At 53.4% G+C, this 19,884-nt stretch overlaps 2 protein-coding genes across 9 annotated transcripts in view; both read left to right on the top strand.

Annotated features, from left to right (window-relative positions):
* Positions 1-15,295, top strand: part of PPCDC (phosphopantothenoylcysteine decarboxylase) — a 29,588-nt gene extending 14,293 nt beyond the window's left edge. For 4 of the 8 annotated variants that reach the window (XM_055818130.1, XM_055818126.1, XM_055818119.1 and 1 more), the window contains one exon: positions 11,097-15,295. In XM_055818130.1, the coding sequence (XP_055674105.1) occupies positions 11,097-11,290 (194 nt within the window). In that variant the 3' untranslated portion in view covers positions 11,291-15,295. Of the gene's footprint in view, positions 1-213; positions 639-3,664; positions 4,966-11,096 lie in introns of those variants that run through there. The other 4 variants (XR_003555396.2, XR_008749693.1, XR_008749694.1 and 1 more) reach the window with 4 other exon arrangements.
* Positions 13,622-15,295, top strand: LOC129782573 (uncharacterized). Its single transcript, XM_055818109.1, has 2 exons — positions 13,622-14,050; positions 14,264-15,295. Exons 1-2 carry the CDS (start codon positions 13,622-13,624, stop codon positions 15,092-15,094), a joined length of 1,260 nt encoding a protein of 419 aa, XP_055674084.1. The 3' UTR covers positions 15,095-15,295.
* Positions 15,296-19,884: the final 4,589 nt, after the last annotated feature.

Genomic DNA, 19,884 nt, shown 5'->3' with positions numbered 1-19,884 from the left:
TTACATCAAATTTCTTACGTACTTGTAATAACATTAAGGGAAAATGCCCAAAAGAGGTTGTTCTGCACAAACATTTTGGCAGAAGTGGAAAGGCCATCTGGCATAGCTTCTTTTGTCTTTTATTTTTTCCCTTTTTGCACATGTATGCAGGATCTCTATTCCTGTAGTAAGCAGCTGAGTGCCTTTTAATGGGTCATGTGCTTGTTCTTGCAGGTTCATGTACCTGAGGCAGAGCTGTGGTGTTGTCATCCCTGTTTCACAGACGGGGATCTGAGATGTACCAGGGCCATGTGAGTTGACTCACCAGCACAAATGGATTAGAGTTGGATGGTGAACGTGATTTCCACCTTCTGCTGCTCAGCCCTGCCCCTTTCCTGGGGGTGCCACCCTTGCGACAGGGATATGTGAGCCACATGAGAAGCAGCATGTGCATTGCTGTGGTTTGTCGCTCAGAATGGCAAAGTAAACCAGCACTGACTGGGAGTTACCTCATTCCACCAGCAGTCATTTGGGAGCCGCTTCACACGCAGTTCATCTGTCTCTGCTGTGAGAACAAACTCCTGAAGGAGCCTTGGAGAGGGATGGTACGAACAGCTGGGGCAGTAGTACCCACATGTGACTGGACTCCACTTGTGCTTGTGAGTCAATTCACAACAAGATATTCCTGTTGGCAAACACCAGGACTTTCCTGGCAGTATGTAGGAAAAGTATGGCAAAGCAGTTGTCGTGGTTTAACCCCAGCCAGCAACTAAGCACCACACAGCTGCTTGCTCATTCCCCCTCAGTGGGATGGGGGGAGAGAACTGGAAGGTTAAATGTGAAAAAACTTGTGAGTTGAGATAGAGTTCTAGTAATTGAAATAAAATAATAATAAATTATAAGGAAAAGGAAAATAACTGAGAGAGAGAAATAAAACCCAGGACAGACAAGTGATGCAAATGAAGACAGTTGGTCACCACCAACCGTCCAATGCCCAACCAGTCCTCGAGCAGTGACCCCCTTGCCAGCCTTCCCCCCAAAGTGTTTTTGTTCAGCGTGACGCCGCATGGTATGGAATATCGCTCTGGACAGCTGGGGTCAGCTGTCCTGGCTGTGTCCCCTCCCAGCTCCTTGTGCATCCCCAGCCTACTCGCTGGTGGGGCAGTGGGAGAAGCAGAAAAAGCCTTGACTCTGTGTAAGCACTGCTCAGCAGTAAGAAAAACAACCCTGAATTATCAACACTTTTCTGCACAAATCCAAATCGTAGCCCATACTAGCTACTATGAAGAAAATGAACTCTATCCCAGCCAAAACCAGCACAGCAGTAATGGACTCCAGGTCTCTGAAGACCCAAGACAGTCTCCACCACTGACTTTTTCTTCTCTTCCCCTCTTTTTTCAAGCCTTTCACACCAAGGCCTCTTCTTCCACAGCAATTTCAGTTTTGTGGGTTTCATCCACACAGGGGTTTGCCCAGCTTCCATCCAAACAGTAGGTAGCAAAGCTCACGCATCTGGTGCAGAAGAAAAGAGATTCAGTTTGCACCAGTTTTGTCTGTTGACATTGTGGTTTGTCTTGCTACAGAAGAGGTTTATCTTCCTCAACTGATGTGGCTGGTCTCACCTGAAATGGGCCAGATCCTGACTGTCACTGAGTTTCTGCATTACAAGCATTGCCTAATTAATTTTTCTTAGTAAATGGGTGGGTTTAGACATAGAGTCTGGCTAAAAGAGAGTTAAAATAACAAATTGAGTTGACAATGAAAATGTTTCCTTGATTGGATAGTTAGATGTAAGCTACCAAGGCTGTTGGCCTTGATGATATCCATGTGCCACAATATAAAGAGAGCTTTGAGAGGTGCTGTGCCACACATGGGCCTGCAACAATCTGCCTTTGCAGAAATGTTTCCAAACTGCTGGTATCTTCGTTATTTTTGGCTGGATTTGTAGAGCCTGGCACACTGGAAGACTTCTATCTGTAGGCATGAGCTGTGCTGTCACAGGCTGCTTAGCAAGATTTTCCTCTGCTAAACCTAAAAATCCAGCTGTGAATTGCCAAAGATGTTGAGGAAGCAGGTGGTGGAGGACAAAGAAGGGCCTTGGAAATGTTCTTGAAGGGTGTAGCTCTGCTGAACTGTGCAATCAGGGAATTTCTCTTACTTAGCAGGACCTGTCAGCTGCAACGCCTCTCCTCGAGGTTAGATCAGAAGGGCCCAAATCTGCCTGCAGCTTTTCCAAGAGGATGCTTCAGACCTCCTGGGATTTACAGGTCTGCAAAAAGCAGAGTGGAGAATGAGTCTTACTTTGCAGGGAAGCCCAATTTTCTTGACCTTCCAAAACTATCGTTCTTCATCACAAATCCTCAGTTATATCCAGTTAACACCTTTTGACCCAGCCAAAACTTAGGTGGCTCATCTGTACGGGAAAACTGAGGGTGTGGGCAGATCACAGCCCTGGATCTGCCCACAAGAAGGCACCTCTCCCTGCTGGTCAGGATGGCCTTTCCCCTTCCCCTCTGGTTCTTGCCTGCCCCCCTATCTCTGTGCACTTGCTAACCCAGCTGTGGAAGCAGGCCAGAAAAAAAAAAAAAAAAAAAGAGGAAAACAAAACTTCCCAGAACTGATTTCTGATGACCAATAAGGCACATATTTTAAATTATTGGGACAATTAATGAGCAGGACAAAAATCAATAGAGACTCCTTTTCAGTCTTTCAATGGAAACAAGTGCTGGTGAGAGAAGTATCTTTCTTCAGCCGCAAGCAAATTACAGGAGTGAATGGACTGAGTTCCAAGTGCTGCGTTCGGTACACGGGGTTGGACAAGATGATTTAATGATCTCTGGCCTTAAAATTATGAATCTAAGTTTTAGAAGTATTTCAGAGGGAAGCAACAGCACAGTGTAGATTAGATGTTCATCTGGCAGCTAACCAGTCTGAAAGGAAAAGCTTTTACATTTTGTTCTGTCCAGCACTCGGTCTTCTCCAAGAATTACTCCCGAGGTTCAAGCTGGTGTGAATCCAGGACAGCTTTCTCTAATGTGAGTCTAACTGCAGAGTCATGGGAATGGTATGAATTAAGCAAGTCTTTTTTTTATAGGCAAAGTCCATTTCAAAAAGATACCGAACACTGTTTACACTGGAGAAAGGAGGTGAAATAGGGTGTTTTGCTACCCACATGCATTTTGGGGGCACTTTTCCACGTTTGCTCCCAGGGCAGTGTGAGCTTAGATAGTAACTCCCTGTGCGGTCAAGGGTTAGATGCAGACACTTCTGGAGACGATTCAGAACATGAGGTACTTATTAAGGTCATATGAGTTGCCTTTGAGGTTTCCTGCCTCTCTCCATTGACTGAGGCGCTTGCGCTCCTCCTTAGACTTCTGAGTTGTGAGCCAAGCTAAGTTAGCATGAATACTCTTCTCGCTGTCCTCCCCTGATGGCATCCTGCCATGCCACAAAACCCCTGCAGAACCAGGTGGCCTGAGCAGATCCTCTGGCCTCCGCAGTTGCTTTCTGTTGGGTGAGTCACGAGGAAACACTTGGTGAGCTTGGCTGTGCTGCGCCACCATTGTGCATCTAATTTTCCGCAGCAGCACAGTGTGTGAAGAAGAGACGGACAGGGAAAGCACGTGCCTCATGCTATCTTGGCAAGACCTGGATTTCACCGCGTGGTTTTGCTGTCATCCTGCAGGTCAAGGTGCCATGGCAGAAGTGTGGACCATTGTGGAGAGCGTGAAAAGGATCCTTGAAGAACGGGACTTGCCAACGCAGAGCTGATGATTTGGCATGTAAATTGTATTTGTGTGCCTCCCTGATGATTTGAAGATAAAACCAACAGGAAGCTGAGTCGAGGTGGCATGCATACCTATAGCGTGCTCTTCAACCGAAGGAGTGAAACGTTTGTCTTCCAGCTGGTGCCAAACTGAATTGTGGTACATCACTGCAGACTTTCAGAAACCAAAGCCAAGAACATGCTGCTTTAGTGTGGGAACACTCTGTGGTATCTCACAGAGAGGGAGTAACGTTCCACTGGGCCACTCAGCCCCCCGTGTTTCACATGCGCTCCTTGCTGAGGAGGCTGCAGAAGGAGTTGCCAGTGTACTTCGGGTCCAGTGGTTCTCCCAGGAGTTGCTCGAGCGGAGAGTGCTGTGCCAGTCTAGGTGATGGGAATAATGCCAGCCTTTTCCAGTATGTGGGTGTGGGGGCACCCCTGCTCTCCCAAGCCTGGTCTGTAGCTGTGCTGGCTTCGCCTTTCCAGCAGGAGTCACTGTCCAAAAAGCATTTCCCCTCCAGGAGCTTAGTAGTAGAGATTTTAATTCCGCTCCTGAAGAATTGCCTCTTGTAGCTTCTCTGGGGGGTGTTTGCACGTGACGACATTGCTAAATCATTGTGTCTGCTTAAGTTTCTTAGCAGAGGTGGGGAAAAAATTGACTGAAAGTAGCTATCTAGTCCCCGAATTAGCCTTTGCCCTTTTGTATCTGTTGACTGCATAGGGATGCGGACGTCAACCATGTACCAAAATGATACCTGCCCAGCTGGGTGCTCCAGTCAGTAAATGAATAGGCTGGGCTCTTGTGGAAGGCCAGGGTGGCTGTTTCCCAAGGGAGTGAAGTCAAACTTTGCCTATGATGATCCCTTTCGGCTTGAAAATTAACCAACTAGCCTGAAAAAAATTGGGAAATCCTGTGACCCCATAGGCGTCCAGACCAGTCAGGGCTCCCTCAGTCCCGCCTTTCCTTGGAAATGTGATTCCGCTCCTGAGGGGAATGGGAGCAAACTGGAGCTGTTGAACATGTTACCGTAGCAGAGCGCTGCTGACCCAGAGAGTTTATTTTTAACTAGACCCAGTCAAATTTAAGGCCTTCGGTACAGAATGTGCATCCTGCCTATGGGGGCAACCTTCAGACTGCTGTGCGCAAGGGAAGAGGTTATCAGCGTATGTTTGCTTTCCTTATCTATTCCACACAAATAAAACCTCCTGAACTTTCCCATTTTTGGCTCTTCCACTGATAGAGATCTGGGGACTCAGAGCTTCTGAGGATCAAGTCAGAAGGAACCTCATTTGAGCAGAGCTTGTGGCTCACGGGAAGGGCCGTAGCGATACCATCATCACGAGCTTTGTGTTTTGCCAGTAAAGTCTTTGTGGTGTCACCTGCATCGTTTGCTCATGTTCTTAGCATGGTGAAAGCTATCCACCTATCCTCAGAGTATCTTACTTTAAGCTTACTGAAGGCAGTAGAAGAGATACTTCTTGGTTTCCATTGAGTCTTGTAGTGAACGTTGTTTCTCCTACTTACAAAGAAATATGTGTTCTGGCAGTTGCAACTGTAACTCGACCTTGCAGCTCTGCTCTGGCTCTGCCGTGGATATCTTGTGTGGTTGGAGTTGCTTGGCCTTCCTCCTAGTCCGTGACTTGGCGATGCAGAAAATCTGACAGTAAGGTTCCTCATACCAGGTCAAAACACCATGTCCTTGATAAGAATGTTCATCTGTTACGAGTCTGGTTTGCTGGCTTAAGCTGCTCCAGAAACGGTGGCAGGTATCATATCATCTGGCTTCTGGCACCAGAGATGGGCAAGAAGGTGTATGGCGTGTGGTGCAGAGCGCAAGCTCTGGTAGTTCAGCAGAAGTTGGGTAACGTGGCATTTTTAGATCCAGAACTTATGCTGGGTCACCTGATGTCTCGTGGAGCTGGCAACCGGTCTTAGTGGGCTGATCTGTAAGGTGGAAGGAAACTGCTAAGACTAGAGTTGCCTCTGAGACTTGTTGAGAGGCTTAAATCAGGGCTTGTAAAGAACTTGCAGATCCCTGAATAAAGGGAGCTAATTCTTTGTCCTGCAAATATATAGGACAGCAATAAAAATGTATAGCTGAGAGAATGAGGGGAGCAGTTCACAGCCAGCGGCCAAAAAAACCCCAAAGAAAACTCCTCTGTAGAGGACACTGCTCCTTATCTGTCTCATCTCTGCTGCAGAAACAGATACTAACTGTGCCGCTAAATGATCCTCTGCATAATTGCTGTGATTTCTAATTGGAGACAGGTTGTGATAGTGTTATAAGTTGGGATAAACCCGTGCTCAAACCACCTTTCCTCCAGGGCAAACAGGAGAAACAGTTGAGTTCCTTTTTGGAGGCAGAGGGCTGAAGCAAGAGCAGCTGCCACACCAGTGCGGGCACGCGTCCCCACCCACGGCAGGGTAGGTGCCAGCAGCCTGCGGGCAGGAACACTTCACGGCTGCTTGCTGTGGAAAAGTGGCAGAAAGAGAAGCTGGGGAAGCCCTGTCTGCTGCGGCATGAGTCGCTGGGCTTTGGGAGGGTGCTTTGGGACGATGCCTTTCTAGGACAAGGCTGGGAGTGATAAGTGAAGGACCTGATTCAAAACCAAGGCTTTGTGCAGGCTCAGTAGATAGGCACTGCCAGCCTCGCCGCCACCGAACAAGGACGGCAGGGCTCCACTTGGCCACCAAGGTCACCAAGAGGTGTCAAGTGCTTAATTACTTGAGGCAGAGACTGACTTCTCCGTCCCTTGCAGTTCTGGGTGTTCCAGGTTCACAGGGGAGGCCCGAGATGCTGCTTGTGTGTTTTTTCTTTTCCTTCAGCTCTTCTTTTTAAGCCATGCACTGATTTTTTGTTTTGCTTTCCCGTGAAACTCTGATGACTGAGGCAGCATCCCTGTAAAACCTGCTGTGTGTTGCGGTTTCATTCATGCTGCTTAAAACCGTTTCTCTCAGCACTGGCTTGGGAGCGATAAACAGCTGGGACAAAAGCTCAGCTAAGGCAGCAGCCCTCCTCCTTTCCTGTGCTCAGCCTCGCCTGGGCTTGGGCATGACTCTGAGCATCCATCCCTCTGGCTGCTTACCCCCGTTCCACATGGGATGTGATCCCTTTGCTGCTTGGCTCCGTGGGGCACTGGAGGAGGATGGAGGTGCTGTGGTGCTGCTTTGCATCCAGATGGTCTGGCTCTGAGAGTGGTGCTTGGGGCAGGAGTTGGCTCCCCAGGTGTCAAGTCTCTCCACTGTCACTTGGGGTGGGAGATGCATATTCTGTGTGCCTGTCCCATCCCACGCCTTTGTCCTGGGAGCCTGCAGCAAGAGTAGAGGCACATGAACAGACTGCAGAACAAACTCAAAAAGAAAATGGTGAGAAAACCTCCCCACTTTTAGACTTTAAGCAGCCACGTCTCTGCGATGCGCCTGGTTTTGAGAGCCTGCGTGCAGTGACTTTGCGCCCCGGGGCTCCGGATTTGACACCTGCCTGCAGCAAGCTGGGTGGTGGGGTTCGCACCTCTGCGGCGCTGCCGGCCGCCCTGCCTGCCTGGCGAGCGGGGACGCCGCCTGCTTCGTATCTTCGAAAGCGTAGGGCGGCAGGAAGTGTTTTTTCTTCCCCGACCGCAGCGGGGCTGGGTGCTGGGAGAGGGCGATGGGTGCCAAGGGGTGACAAATCGGTGGTGGTAAGCGAGAACGTGGGGGTGCTCATACAGGTGGATTTTCCCTGAAAATACCCAAATGAAGCTCTGAGAAGCGGATCGCCCTTCTGTAAGGTTTACACAGTGATCACAAGACTAGTTATTGACGATACAGAGATTGCAAGACTAGGGCAGCGTGGGATTGCTGTTCTGCTTTTGCAGAGCCAGGTGCTGGTGAGCTTGGTGAGCTGTGGGGCTCAGCAGTGCTGCAGCCCCCAGCCCTACTCCCCATCCTCACCCTAGCGACTCACAACCTCTCTTTGAGTGATGGGCAAGTAATTATGCTGTGGAAAAGAGTTGCTTCCTCGATCTCAGACCCCAAACCGCTGCTGTTTGCAAAGGAGCTGCTGATCCACCTTTTTGTAACCCACTGCAGAAAGCTGGCTTGGGGTTTTTTTCCCATCCACCCCAATCTTGCTGCATGGTTGTTCAGCGCCACCCTGGTACGCCTGCGGCAGAGCCAGGTGCTGAGAAAGACGCAGGCTGAGCACCGGCCATGGCAGAGCTCGCTATAAACCCATGTATACTTGATTTGAACTGGCCCGTTGGTAAGTGGGGGCCTTTGCAGAGCCTTCCACAGCATCAGCCCTCACCTCGCTTCCCTGTTACCCCTCCCCTGCTTCAGGCGCAGGGCAGCACCGTCTCACCCCGGTGGGATGGTGTTGCAGACAGCTGCTGGCAGCGAGCAGGGGAGTGATGCCCTCATCTCCCTGACATCTCCCTTCCTAGGCTGAACCCGGGGTAGCTGCAAATCCAGCTCCCTGCGGGGCTCTGGCCACATTCAGCTGGTCCCGCAGCCCTGTGGGTGCCATTGGCAGCCCCAGGGATCTCCTGGGCTCTCTGAGAGGTCAGCATCTATCTCTGCCAGGGGGGTGGTCTGAGATTTTTGGATTCGGTCTCCTGCTGGCACATGGAGGCTCCTGCTCTGCTTCCCCTTGGGCATTGGGTGTTTCTGCTGCCAGCAGAGCTGGAGAAAGGGTTCCAAAAGGATCGTGGTGGTCACAGGCTCTGCCCTCGTGGTTTTGCTTTCTATCTGCATCAGTTTTTCTGTCTCGCTGGCCTTCCCGGCTCAGGAGGTGTTAGAACGCAGCTGAGCTGCCCTGGCCTGCGATAAGGATGGTGCCAAAGGACCCAGCACCGCTCGGCACAGACTCCTTGGCACCAACTACGCTGATAGCTTGGCTTCGGCGGTGACAACCTTGCAATTAAAACTTGCAGGTGCAGTGTTCTTGCCCTGGCCAGCAGCCTCAGTGGATAGTTTAAAAATTGTTTCCAGGAGTAATTGAGCTTAATTAGAAGCTTGAATTCCCTGAGGCTGTGCTGCTCAGGGTTTCTGAACTTGCTGGGAGTCATGCAAGGGCTGAAGATGCTCAGAGATGCATGGAGCAGGGAGGGACATAATCTGACTGGGCCAATTCCCTGCTGGATCTCACCCTGTTTGGGTTTTTCTTCTTGAGACATCATGTTGTCCTTCAGATGGAGTCTGAGATTTGTTTCTCTGGGAATGCTGGCTTTGGCGTTGTACCTCGCTTTTCCGACTCTCTGGGGAGAAAACAGAGGATAAAGGGGACAGAACCAGCAGAAAGCCTTCATGCTGGCCAGGGGGATGAAGAATAAAGGCGACTTTTAGGCATGTAGTCATTGCAGTTAAGATAAAAGCAATCTGCCCCTGACTGCAGGCTCCTGGGCTCCCTGGAGGGAGTACAGAGAGATGGGCTTTGACATGGAGACTCAGAAAAGCAGGCTCCATGAAGTGCGATTGCAAAGACATCCCGGTACGGAAGCTGGGAGAGCCCGGCATGCTCCTAGCCCCACACTGATGGCGTGCAGCCTCCGGCACATTATCGATGGCAGCACCAGCTCTGGGCAGCGGAAGGATGAGCATCCCAGGGACCTGCTCAGCCCCCTGGCACCAGCCCTGCCGGCAGCAGGTGTAGCCAGAAAATCCCCCCCATCCTCCCTGCAGCACTGCTGGCACGGCGGGCGAGCGTGCCGGCACAGGCAGCGTGCCGCCCTGTCTTCCCACTGAAACAAGGGAAAGCAGAATTTGTGGCCTTGGGGGGACCAAGTGCAGCAAGAAAAGCTTTCTGGAAGGGTTTACTTTTGCATGGTTCCTTGCGTGGCTGGAAGAGCTTTTCCCCAGGAGAGCCGTGCCCCCTGAGCGGCCCGAACCCCCAGGCCTGACTCTGCTTTCTGTCTCGCTTGATTTACACAGGTTGCTTTGGTGGTTTATAGTTTTGGAGAAATATGATTCATGAACTCGAGCGTGATAAGGATGAGGGAAGAAAGAAAAGCCACGTCAACCTGAAGGAATGTGGCTGGTAGAGAGCCCAGCCTGTGGCTGGCAGAAGCCCTGAGAGGGGGGATCAGGCGTAAAAAGGGGCAAAATGGTAACATGCCCATCCCTGCTGCAGGAAAGCACAGCTCGCTTTGCCTGGGCTCTCATTCCTGAAATAAGCAGTTTTGAGACCATGGGACAGTTCCAGGCAAACTCCACGGGCACAGGTCAGCCAAGCTTCATAACTGGAAATAATTTATGACCCAAGCTGCTGTGCAGCACTGACTGTGCTCCGCAGACGCTCCCGGGGCTGCAGCCACCCTCCGGACCGCTGCACCACGTCCCCAAGGATAAGGAGCTGGTGTGAGGTCTGAGAGCAATGCTGGGGGAGCAGCCCCTGACGGCTGTGAGCTCTTGCGTGTGTGGCAAGCGAGGGAAGCATTGTCCCTTGTCCCCTGGCTTTGCCAGGCAGTGCCATGTGTCTGCCAGATGCGTGGACAGGGAAGCCGATGCTGTGCCAAGGCTTCCATCACTGATGGTGGCGGCGGTGGCGGCGAAAGCTCTGAGCTGGTGGCTGCCTGCCGGCAGGTTCCCACTGCCCTCACGTACATCAGCCCCTGTGTCAACACGGCTCGACCTGGCAAAGGCAGCCCCTTTACAAAGGCGGCAAAATTTGCTGCTCACCACAGCAAGGGGAGACCGTGGCTGATAAAGCCACAGGTGTGCAGAGTGGGTCTGCATATCAGAGAGACCAGCTCTGGGGTGGGGTTGCCGAGGCACAGGCAGACCTCTACCCCTTGCTCCGCTTGGGAATAACCTGTTGGCTCTGCCTGAGGGCAGGGAACTCCTGCCCGCAGCCTGCCCTTGCAGCATCCCGTGAGCCCTGCATCCTGCGCACCCCAGGGGCGAGCTCAGCTCTCAGGTGCCCTGGATGGATATTATTCACGGCAGCATTTTTGCATGGGTACGAAATTGCTCTTAGCTGGAAGGATTTTCACAGCGAGGACAGAAGCTGCTGCTTTGCAGGCAGGGTGCAGGCAGGGTGCAGGCAGGGCGCGGCCCAGAGTGAGGTTGGCACAGCCAGAGCACCCGTATGCCTCCAGTCAATGAACCCTGCCGGTTGCTTCAGCAGAAAGTCAATATTGACCCTTTGCCAGTGTTTGCATGCATCGGCACTAAAATTACCAAAAGCAGAACAAAGCCCCACGCTTCCCTCCAGCCCTGGCTTTGTTCACTGATACTTTCAAAAAAAAAAAAGAAAAGTTGTGTTTATTGGGGCTTTATGGGAAGTCGAAGGTCTGGGGAAAGCCATGGAGAAAGAGAGCTCCACCTTTTGCTCTGCTTCTTATTTCTCATCACTCTCTTCCTCCCCTTACCTAGCATCCCTCCTCCCCCAGAGCATCCCTCCGAGCTGGACCACCGCAGGGCAGGAGATCCTGGCATGGCTGCAGCATCACCCCCATCCCCACTGTGTCCCCAGCTCCTCAGAGGGGACCACGGCTCAGAGGCCAGGCAAGGACCAGTGCGGGACATGGGAACCAGCAGCACCCCTGCGGTTTGTAAACTGGAAATAAAAGCTGAAGCGGTTTGAAGGCTCGGCCTCGAAAGGGGGAAGGTGGTGGGGGAGCAGAGAGGAACCAAAACCCACCAGCAGAGGAACAGGCGGAGGAGCGGAGGAGAAGTGAAAGCAGCTGTGATTACTGAAAGCCCCGATGTGAAAGAGTAGGAGCACTATCTTTGGGGCTTTCACTTCCCTGTCTGGGCAGGTTTTCTTGGCTTTGGTCTATTTTTCCCCCTCCCCAGTCTCTGCTCATAAATTCCTTCCTGGGGTGGGTGGGGTTGGTGCTGCTGGAGGTGGGTGCCCAATCTGTTGCGGGGGGTTCGGAGAGGACTGCAGCTGGGGACCACTGAGCATCCCCGTCATGGTGGGGTTTGGGGGCTACTGTCTCCCTGCCAGGGATGCAGGCATGGCCAAGCTGCATCACTCCCCACATCCCCTCTCCAGAGGGGGACAGCCGCACCACCGGTCCCTGCGCACAGGCTGCATCTGCGTGTTTGGCCTCCGAATACAGAGATATTTTAATCTTTTAAGCAGACTGCATCTGCTATTGGTCCCTGCCCCCAAATATTTCATGCAGGAGTGGAAGCCTGGTAGCGTGGCAAAGCAGGGTGCTTTGGTACATCAAGCACCTCAATAAAAGCCTTTTTGGTAAAGATGAAACACCGTCGCTAAGGGTTGAAAGCTTCTAGCCTGGAGTTGAGCAAGTGTTTTCTTTCTCCAAAAATAAGAGATGAAGGATGGCCAAGACACGATGTGCTGGCGGTGTGGAGGTGCTCTGGCATCACATCAAGGTGGAAAATAAGTGTTCAGCCATGAAAAGCAGCGATGCTCCCCAGCTCCCCTCTTAGTCCTTATCACTGCAGCCTCCGCGCTTAGTTTTGGGCAACGAAAGAGACTGCAGGTGCATGGATTTAAGCCCATTTAGCAACCCTAATTAAAACAGTGCATCCCCCCCCCGCCTGCCCCATCCCTGGAAAGGGTCATCATAACTCGGCCATGACCTCGGCGGTGGTGTTTGACTGCTTTCCGCCCGGGGAGGAGCCTGCTGTCCTCTGCGGGACCCAAACCTAGGATAAAGTTAAGCCCGGGATTAGAGGCTGTGCTGAAGCCGGCTGGGACGAGTCCCCGCTGTCCTGAATCAGCAGAGCGGCTGCATGGGGAAGGCCGGCAGCAGACGAGGGGTCTGGCAGCTCGTGGTGCTGGATGCCAAGGGGATGGAGCTGGCTCCATCTGACTGGGCATCCATCAGGGGCTCACTGACCAGCCCTGGGCTGGTCCCCTGCATCTGTTAGCTGAGCTCTAGGGGATGTAAACTACGGTTAAATCTTTAGTGTAAATATTTGAGGTGGTGTCAGTGTTCACAGGGGGCTGGACTGAGTCCTCAGTGATGGAGGATGCAGCCCTCCAGGTGGTCAGGTTTGTTTTCTTTCCTAGGTGCTGGAGAATTATTATATATTTAATATTAAATACCCCCACAAGCATCAGGACAAGCACCTTGGAGTGGGTCAGAAGCCCCGAGCCTGGACCCTACCCCTCACCTCCCAGCACATGGCTACGGAGCATCACCTTTGGCTACCAACTAAGGGGTCGGTGGTGATGTAGTGCTGGTGCGGTGGGAGCTGTTTGCAGGCTGCTCGCACCAGCCCTGTTGTTAGAGACAGGGAGATGGTGAGGGGTGAGGGGTGAGGATGCTCCAGGACGGTGCAGCCATGGGGTGACACCCCCAGCTCGCCCTGCCTAAAGGGGAGTTTTGCCAAATGCGGGGCTTTTCCTTGGTGTTTTCTCTGGCTTCTGTTTACACATCAGCACTTTGCTCGCCCTGTCCTGCCAGCATAAGACGTGAAGGCCAAACCACCCTGAATATTTAAGGCAAAGATAAGCATTCCCCAAACACAGGGCTTTGGGGAATAAAAAAAAATCAACATGCCCCACACACAGAGCCATCAGTTTTAGCCTACTTCAGCGTTTCTGACTTTTAAACACCCATGGCCTGTCCTGCTGTGGAAGGAGCATCCTCATCCCCGGCAAACCTCATGCTGAGCTCTCCGCAGGGATGTCCACCCCCATTTAAAACCTTGCTTTTCTCTTCCCACTCCTCCATTAATGAGGCTGGCCCCTACACTTCCTCTATACCAGCCTTAAATTCTATAATTCTATAATTCTATAATTAACAGGTCAACGTGGTCAGTCCTATTCCAGAGGCAGAGGAATCGGGGTGGGGAGGGAGGCAGCAATTTGCCACATCGTGCTCCGTGTGGGGAAGGGGATGCGGAAAGGGCTGGGGGCTTTCCCTCTGAATTAAACCAACAGAAGAAAGAAAGAATAATATAATTAGGGGGGTAAAATGGCAGAAAAGTTAAAGCCACTCCCTGAAACTCAACCACTTTCATCCTGCAGGAGCTCAGCAGATAGATCACAGGCATTGCTGGGTCAGATGCTCTGGAGCTCTTCCAGGCCTGGCCGGTGTTTAAATAGAAAGGTTATGTACCTGGGAGATTTATTTCATCTTTTAATTGGTTGTTTGTTTACACGGCTCGGGAGCTCTTTGCTAATGTTTGCTTTGCTGGCTCACTCAGCTGCTGAAAATCCTGGCCGGCCGCGTCCCAGCCCAGCCGGTGTGCCGGGGGAGCTGCCTTTCGGCTCTGGCTCCTCGGCTTCACCCGGTGAGCGCCAGTGCTTCCCCGTGAGCTCTTCCCAGCCCGGAACCACAGGCACCTGGAGCGGGCATCTCTCCCATCACGCCTTCGCAGGTGTGATGGGAGGGATGGTCCAGGTGAGGGTCCACCACCCCCACATCTCCCCTTCCCTTTCCTTGTGGGCAGGCTGATGGAAAGCAGGAGCAGGGGGCCTCCTGGCTGCGGAGGTGGCGGGGATGGACCCCCCTCAGCTGAGCTCCAGGGCTCCCCCTCTCCCGAGTGTCCTGCCAGGCCCCACAGAGGATGAAATGCAAAACACCGTGGTTATGAGTTTGGTTTTTCCCAAGCAGGTAGCAAGATCTCAGTTCTCTGCTGGTCTCAATCTGCACAAAGCTTCAGAGGAAAATCAGTTTTCTTCCACTGCAGCTCTAGTGAAAAGGGCTTTGGAAACGACCGGCAAAGCGCAACACTTTTCTCATACCTCTTTTCTTGGTTTTATCTCATTTTATGTTAATTTTCACCTTTCCACGAGTGGTGGGACTGCCTCCGCAGGCATGCCCAGGCGACGGGTGCCCAACAGTCATGTAGGCGGATGGCTGCGGTGCGAGGTGCCCACAGGCTCTTTGGCAGAGCAGGTCTCTGATGGCAGATGGGCTCCTCCACCCCATCCTTGGGGGGCACCTGCGTGGTTCAGGGGTGCCTCTTTGCCTCCCCACCCCAGCACTGGAGCCAACGGATCCCTATCTCAGCTCAGCATGCCTCCCTGGAGGGCAGAAGGGAAGCGATGCTCCCTGGCCTGTGCCAGCAAGGAGCAGCCACCCAGCCGGATCGGTGGGGCGAGCTTGGAAGGAGCGGCCCCAGGGGTGATGGGGAAGCCGCAGACGAAGGAGGGGATCATGCCCAAGATGAGCTGCCGTTGGCAAGAGCCCCTTGGAATTAGGAAGGCCGAGGCAGGTGCTTCCAAGGCAGGTGGGTTTGCTCCAAAAAACCTCCCAGCTTCTGCGGCAGATGGCCACCTTCCCGGCGGGGCAGCTTGCCCGCTCCTCTGCCAGCTCCTGCCCGCATGCATTGAACCCGTGTCAACGGCGGCCACATGTGTTTGGGAGGAGCTGATGGGTGTCACCGCAGGAATGGGGGGGTTGGGGGTATTTTGCATGTTTTTTGGGTTACAAATGTGTTAACGTCTGTTTTGCGCAATCAATCCATTTCTCAATCTTTGCTCCCTGCAAACAACTGGAGGTGAATGTGCGTTGCTTAACCGGGTAAATCAGAGCCACCTCTGTGCCTCCAGCCTCACCGACTGCACGTGGCTGCTCTCCTCTCCTTCCTCCCATCAAAGTCTGCATTACTAATGATAATTAAAACCGTGTTTGGGAGCAGTTTATTGATTTATCCTCCGGGAATTCTTTTTTCTTCTGGACTCCTGAACTGCTTCTCACAGGTGGTACCAAGATGTGTTTCCAGGTGACATGGAGAAGCACCTCCCCAGGTGCTGCCCACACTTTTTTGGGGGGAGGAAGATGATGGGGATGTTGGGGATGGCACCATCTTATGATCGTCCCATGCCTACCGTGGAGGCCATGACGGTGTCTCCAAGCTTTGGTCCATATGGCCGTGAGATTGGCCATGGGACATTCTGTGCTGCCTCCCCACCCTGTTCCCAGCCCCTCAGAGGCAGTCAGCACAGGACGGTGACCACTCAGGCCACTCGCTGACCCACTTGGCTTCACACATGCGGAGATGTTTGGAGCAGAGGTGAGGTCAGACCAGCCACCCAGGAAGCCTCTGAGGTGGTGCTATCCTGAGGTAGGATGAGAGGACCAAAGGCTATGGGGAATTTTGCCCTATTGCTCTAGGGTGTTGGGGAAAACATGTATCATGAAGTGGTGGTGGGAGAGCCACTGCTACGCTGGGCAATGCAGCCTTCTCCAAAAAAGTCATCACTACTTGGGGCTAAACCTGTTGGGGCTACAAGGTCCCATGGAGACTGAGGTGAAAATTAGGTAGGCTGGAGGCACAGAGCCACGGGAGCGGAGGGGAGAGGCCAAGCGTGGGCCCTCGAGGCATGTGATGTCCATGTGTTGCTTCTGTCCCAGCCAAGGGGATTTTCCAGTGACCTGGATACAAGCAGGGCACGCTCCATCCCTCCTGCCGGTCCTGGCTCAGCCAGCCCGGAGCCCTGCGGCACAGGAGCTCAGTCAGGCGAGCACCCCTGAGCCCGGAGGCATCCGCTCAGCCCTTGTGGAGACCCTGAGGGGGTCCCACACCTTCCCTGCTGCACCCTCTAATGAGGAAAATGCCCACAGAGCAGTGTTGGGAGGCGTCAAAGGATGCAGGTGCAAGTCCTGCAGGGAACCACACCAGGATGGATGCTCCCAGGTCGCAGGGATGCTGCACCCCAGCTGAGAGCGGCGCCCACGTCTCGGCTCCTTGGTCTGCGTGTTGAAATCAGGGTTTTTCTGTAACGTGAGGGCCGTGATGTTCCCCTCCGCGTCCTTGGAGGAGCAGTGTCTCGTCTGGCCAGCCTTGTGGTCTGTGAATCATGCCCTGGTGAGCAGAAATGACATCTTCAGGGCTCGCTCCCTACTCCCGTAACCGGCCATCCATCCCTGAGCCGTTGTGCCAAACCCAGGTGGTCCCCGTTGCCCCAAGCTCTCTGCTTATGCTGCCCCCCTCCCTCTGGGTGGGCTATGTGCTGTTATTTCCCAGCGTGTATGCCCCCTCCCCTGCAGAGCACCAGCCACGTGCTCCCTTGGAAAAGCCTCTTGCAAAACCTGAGCTCACAGGCTGAAACACGATGGCTTGCCGGCTCCTCGGCTTCGGAGCGTCCCTTACTGTTGCCATTTGCAAGGCCCTTGGTTGGGTTTTCGGGCTGTTGATGTTGCTGCACATCATTTATCTTGGTTTATCTGCTTCTTTGTGCCCTTTCGGATGTATTTGTAGTTTCTCTTGATACTTCTGAGGAGCAAACCCCAGGCGGCTCTAGGGCTGCTAAAACCCCTGTCCCACAGGCTGCAATGTACAGATCTCTCCAGAGAAGTATTTCTAAGCAAAAATATTTTCGTCTCAATAGATTTCTGTTTCTTTTCTTAAATGCTCTAGCTGTTTCTTCAAGGCATTCCAGCCCCAGCAGCATCCTGTGGCGAGGAGTTCCCCAGCTGAACGCACAGCCTTAGCTCACCTCTGCCGGGGCAGAGACCTGGCACCAGAGCATCACCAGTAATTTTCCACTGACTCTGTGCTGTGGAAATACACCCAGGCACGGAAAAAGCCTGGAAGGGAATAAAGAAGACACTTGGCCAATACAGCTTGGCTGACTCCCAAGTCAAGGAATGGCTTCAGGTTCATCTCCAGCTCCCCAGCAGCTTGGCAGGCTCGGCTGCCTGGGCTCCGCGTGGGCTGTGGGCTCCCTGGGGCCAGATCCTGCACCACCCCCAGCACTATATATGGGATGGGCCAGCTGCATTTTGCTGGGCAGCCGCCGTGCCAAACCCCTGAGTGCTCCTGCTCCCACAGCTCCTGCACCCGCAGCTTCGGTGCAAGACAAAAAGGGCGGCAAAACGGCCTTTTTGTGCGTTTGGGGGTTCTTTTTGGGTTTTTTTTTCTTCATTCTCGCTGCAGAGCAAATGGGCTTGAGGGCTGCGATGGGAAGGAGGAGAAAAAGCTTGGCTCTGCTGCTTGTAGCTGAGCCCCACCAAGGGTGGTGGTGAGGGCAGAGCGTGCAGGAGTGTGGGGGCAGCGGGAGGTGGCGGTGGGAGGGAGGTGGCCAGCGGTCCCTTTATGGGACTGTAATTGCCCCAGCCAAAAAACGCATTAGCTCGATGAGTGAAATGAGGTTTTTACAAGGACAATAAGACGTTCCAGCATGCTGGGGCAGTAATTGCCTGCTCATGGCTCCAGGCCTCTGCGAGGAGCTGATCGTGCTCCTGCTGCAATACGGCTCCAGCCTGGGCAAGAGGGTCCAGACCATCTCCCAGCCTCCCCGCACTAATCCAGCTTACCTCACCAGTACAGCAATAACCATCGGGAGTCATCCCCACCGCCCATTGCCAGCAGCTGGAGAGCACAAGATGTTCCCAGACAAGCCTCCCCACACCCTGCACAGCCACGGCAAACAAGAGAGGCTTCCCAAATCCCACGAGCATCCTTCCCTCAGCAGCTCCCTGCGGCAAACGCCCTTGGAGAGCCGTTGTCCCCTGCCCACCTCTGTGAAAACTTGGGTCCCTGTGCAAAGGGTGATGAAACAGGCTCGGAAAGAGATACCGGGGGCAAACGTGACCGAGGTCTGTAATACCGTGATGAGCCCAGAGCAGATAAATGAGGGGGTGATTACTCACTGCCTCTTGTGTAAAAACTAGGGTCATCAAAGGCATCCAGCAGCTGGCAGGTTCAAAGCAACCCCAAGGAGATGCCTCTGCATAGATTAAGCTGTGGAGCACTTTGCTGCAGGGCAGCATGATGCAAAAGGCTGAGGATGGCTTCAAAAAGCAACCCCTGGAAGAGAAAGCCACCCAGGACACAAGGACCTTCACCGGCTCGCTCTGCTGGGTGCTGCAAGGGAAGTAACTTCTGCTCACTGAGTTCTTATGTTTTCCTTTGGTCATATGCTCCAGCTGATGGTTGGGGAGAAAAAAACCCACCGCCATCTGCTCCCCCGGCTGATACTGAGACACCGGGCAGCACTCAGTCCCTGGGACATGCTGGCAAGGGGGGGCTAAGCCCTGGGGGGGCTCGCAGCCCTGAGCTGGGTCGGGAGCAGGGGAGGGGTATTTGCTGCTGGTGGAGATGAGGGAAAGAGGATATCCCCATTGGCAAGGTGGCCGGAGGGAGCTGGAGCCACTGGGATTTCACCCCACGGGAGGAATGACTCAGTAGGAGCCAGTCACAGGAGCAACCACAAGGATCTGTTATCGGTGGAAAATCTGTCTCATGAGGGCATCAAAGCAGCTCCCTGCATGCCAAAAGAAGGGGGAGGGGAGGAAAAGAGGACAAAGAGGTGCTGTGCTGAGCACAGAGGGGTTTGTGGCCCTCCAGCCGGGCTGGTGCAGAGGGTGGTTGGAAGCCCCCTGTGCCTCCACTGAAGAGCTGCTTCTGCCCATCCTGACAAGCCAAGGGCTGGGCGAGCTGGGAGAGGAAGGTCCCGCTCCCTGACAGCCCCACCGAAGTCAAGCCAGAGCCAGCTGCGTGTGCGTTATTCACCTTGAAACTATGTGAGTAAACAGCGCGGTCTCCTCTTCCTGGTCCCACCTTGGCAATTAAGCTGCCTTTCTGCCGGCTGGAGGAGACCAGCCCTAATCCACCCCGGCAGATAAAGGGGATGGTCTTGCTCTCTCCTTTAGTGAGACCTCCAGCCAAACCACCCAGGAGAGGAAAAATGTGTAGCTCCAGTTAGCCTTCTGTGACATCCCCTCCTGCGTGGAGCTCCTTGGAGATGTCCCACTGGGAGGAAGGCAGCCCTTTCCCACCACTTCTGATGGGTTTATCACCTGTATCACACTCAGTTCTGGTCCCTCAGCCCAGCTTTAGGTACATGCAGCAACGTATGTGCCACCTCCATGGCACGGACACAACTCAGCACCCTCAGTGTTTGCTGGTGAAAACCACTTCCTAACCCAACCCAACGCAACCCACTGAACAGGTCCCACCTCACAGGTCTGCTGCGCTGGCTGCAAACTGTTCCAGAGCTGGAAACAGTGTGGAGCTGGAAATCAGCCCCTGGTTTTTTCCCTCTTGCCAGCTGATCTGTCAGCTGATCAGTTCCTGGGCATCTTCACCTCCTAATCTCACCAGTTATTGCTGGTGGAAGGGAAAGGGCAGGAGCAGATGGACAAAGGCAGGTTGGAGGTGGGAACAGAGCACATGGGTCTGAGGTGGTCTGGAGTTACTGAGGAGCAGCTCCTGGGCTGGGGAGCGTAATGCCCAGGTTGTTGGTCAGGCCCCAGGGGCCACATTCTGCCCAGTTGACTTCTGC

The sequence above is a fragment of the Falco peregrinus genome, chromosome 1, assembly GCF_023634155.1.
Source record: "Falco peregrinus isolate bFalPer1 chromosome 1, bFalPer1.pri, whole genome shotgun sequence".
In the NCBI taxonomy this organism is placed as follows: domain Eukaryota; kingdom Metazoa; phylum Chordata; class Aves; order Falconiformes; family Falconidae; genus Falco; species Falco peregrinus.
The sequence above is the reverse complement of the archived record's forward strand: the minus strand, read 5'-3'. Positions and strand labels throughout refer to the sequence as shown.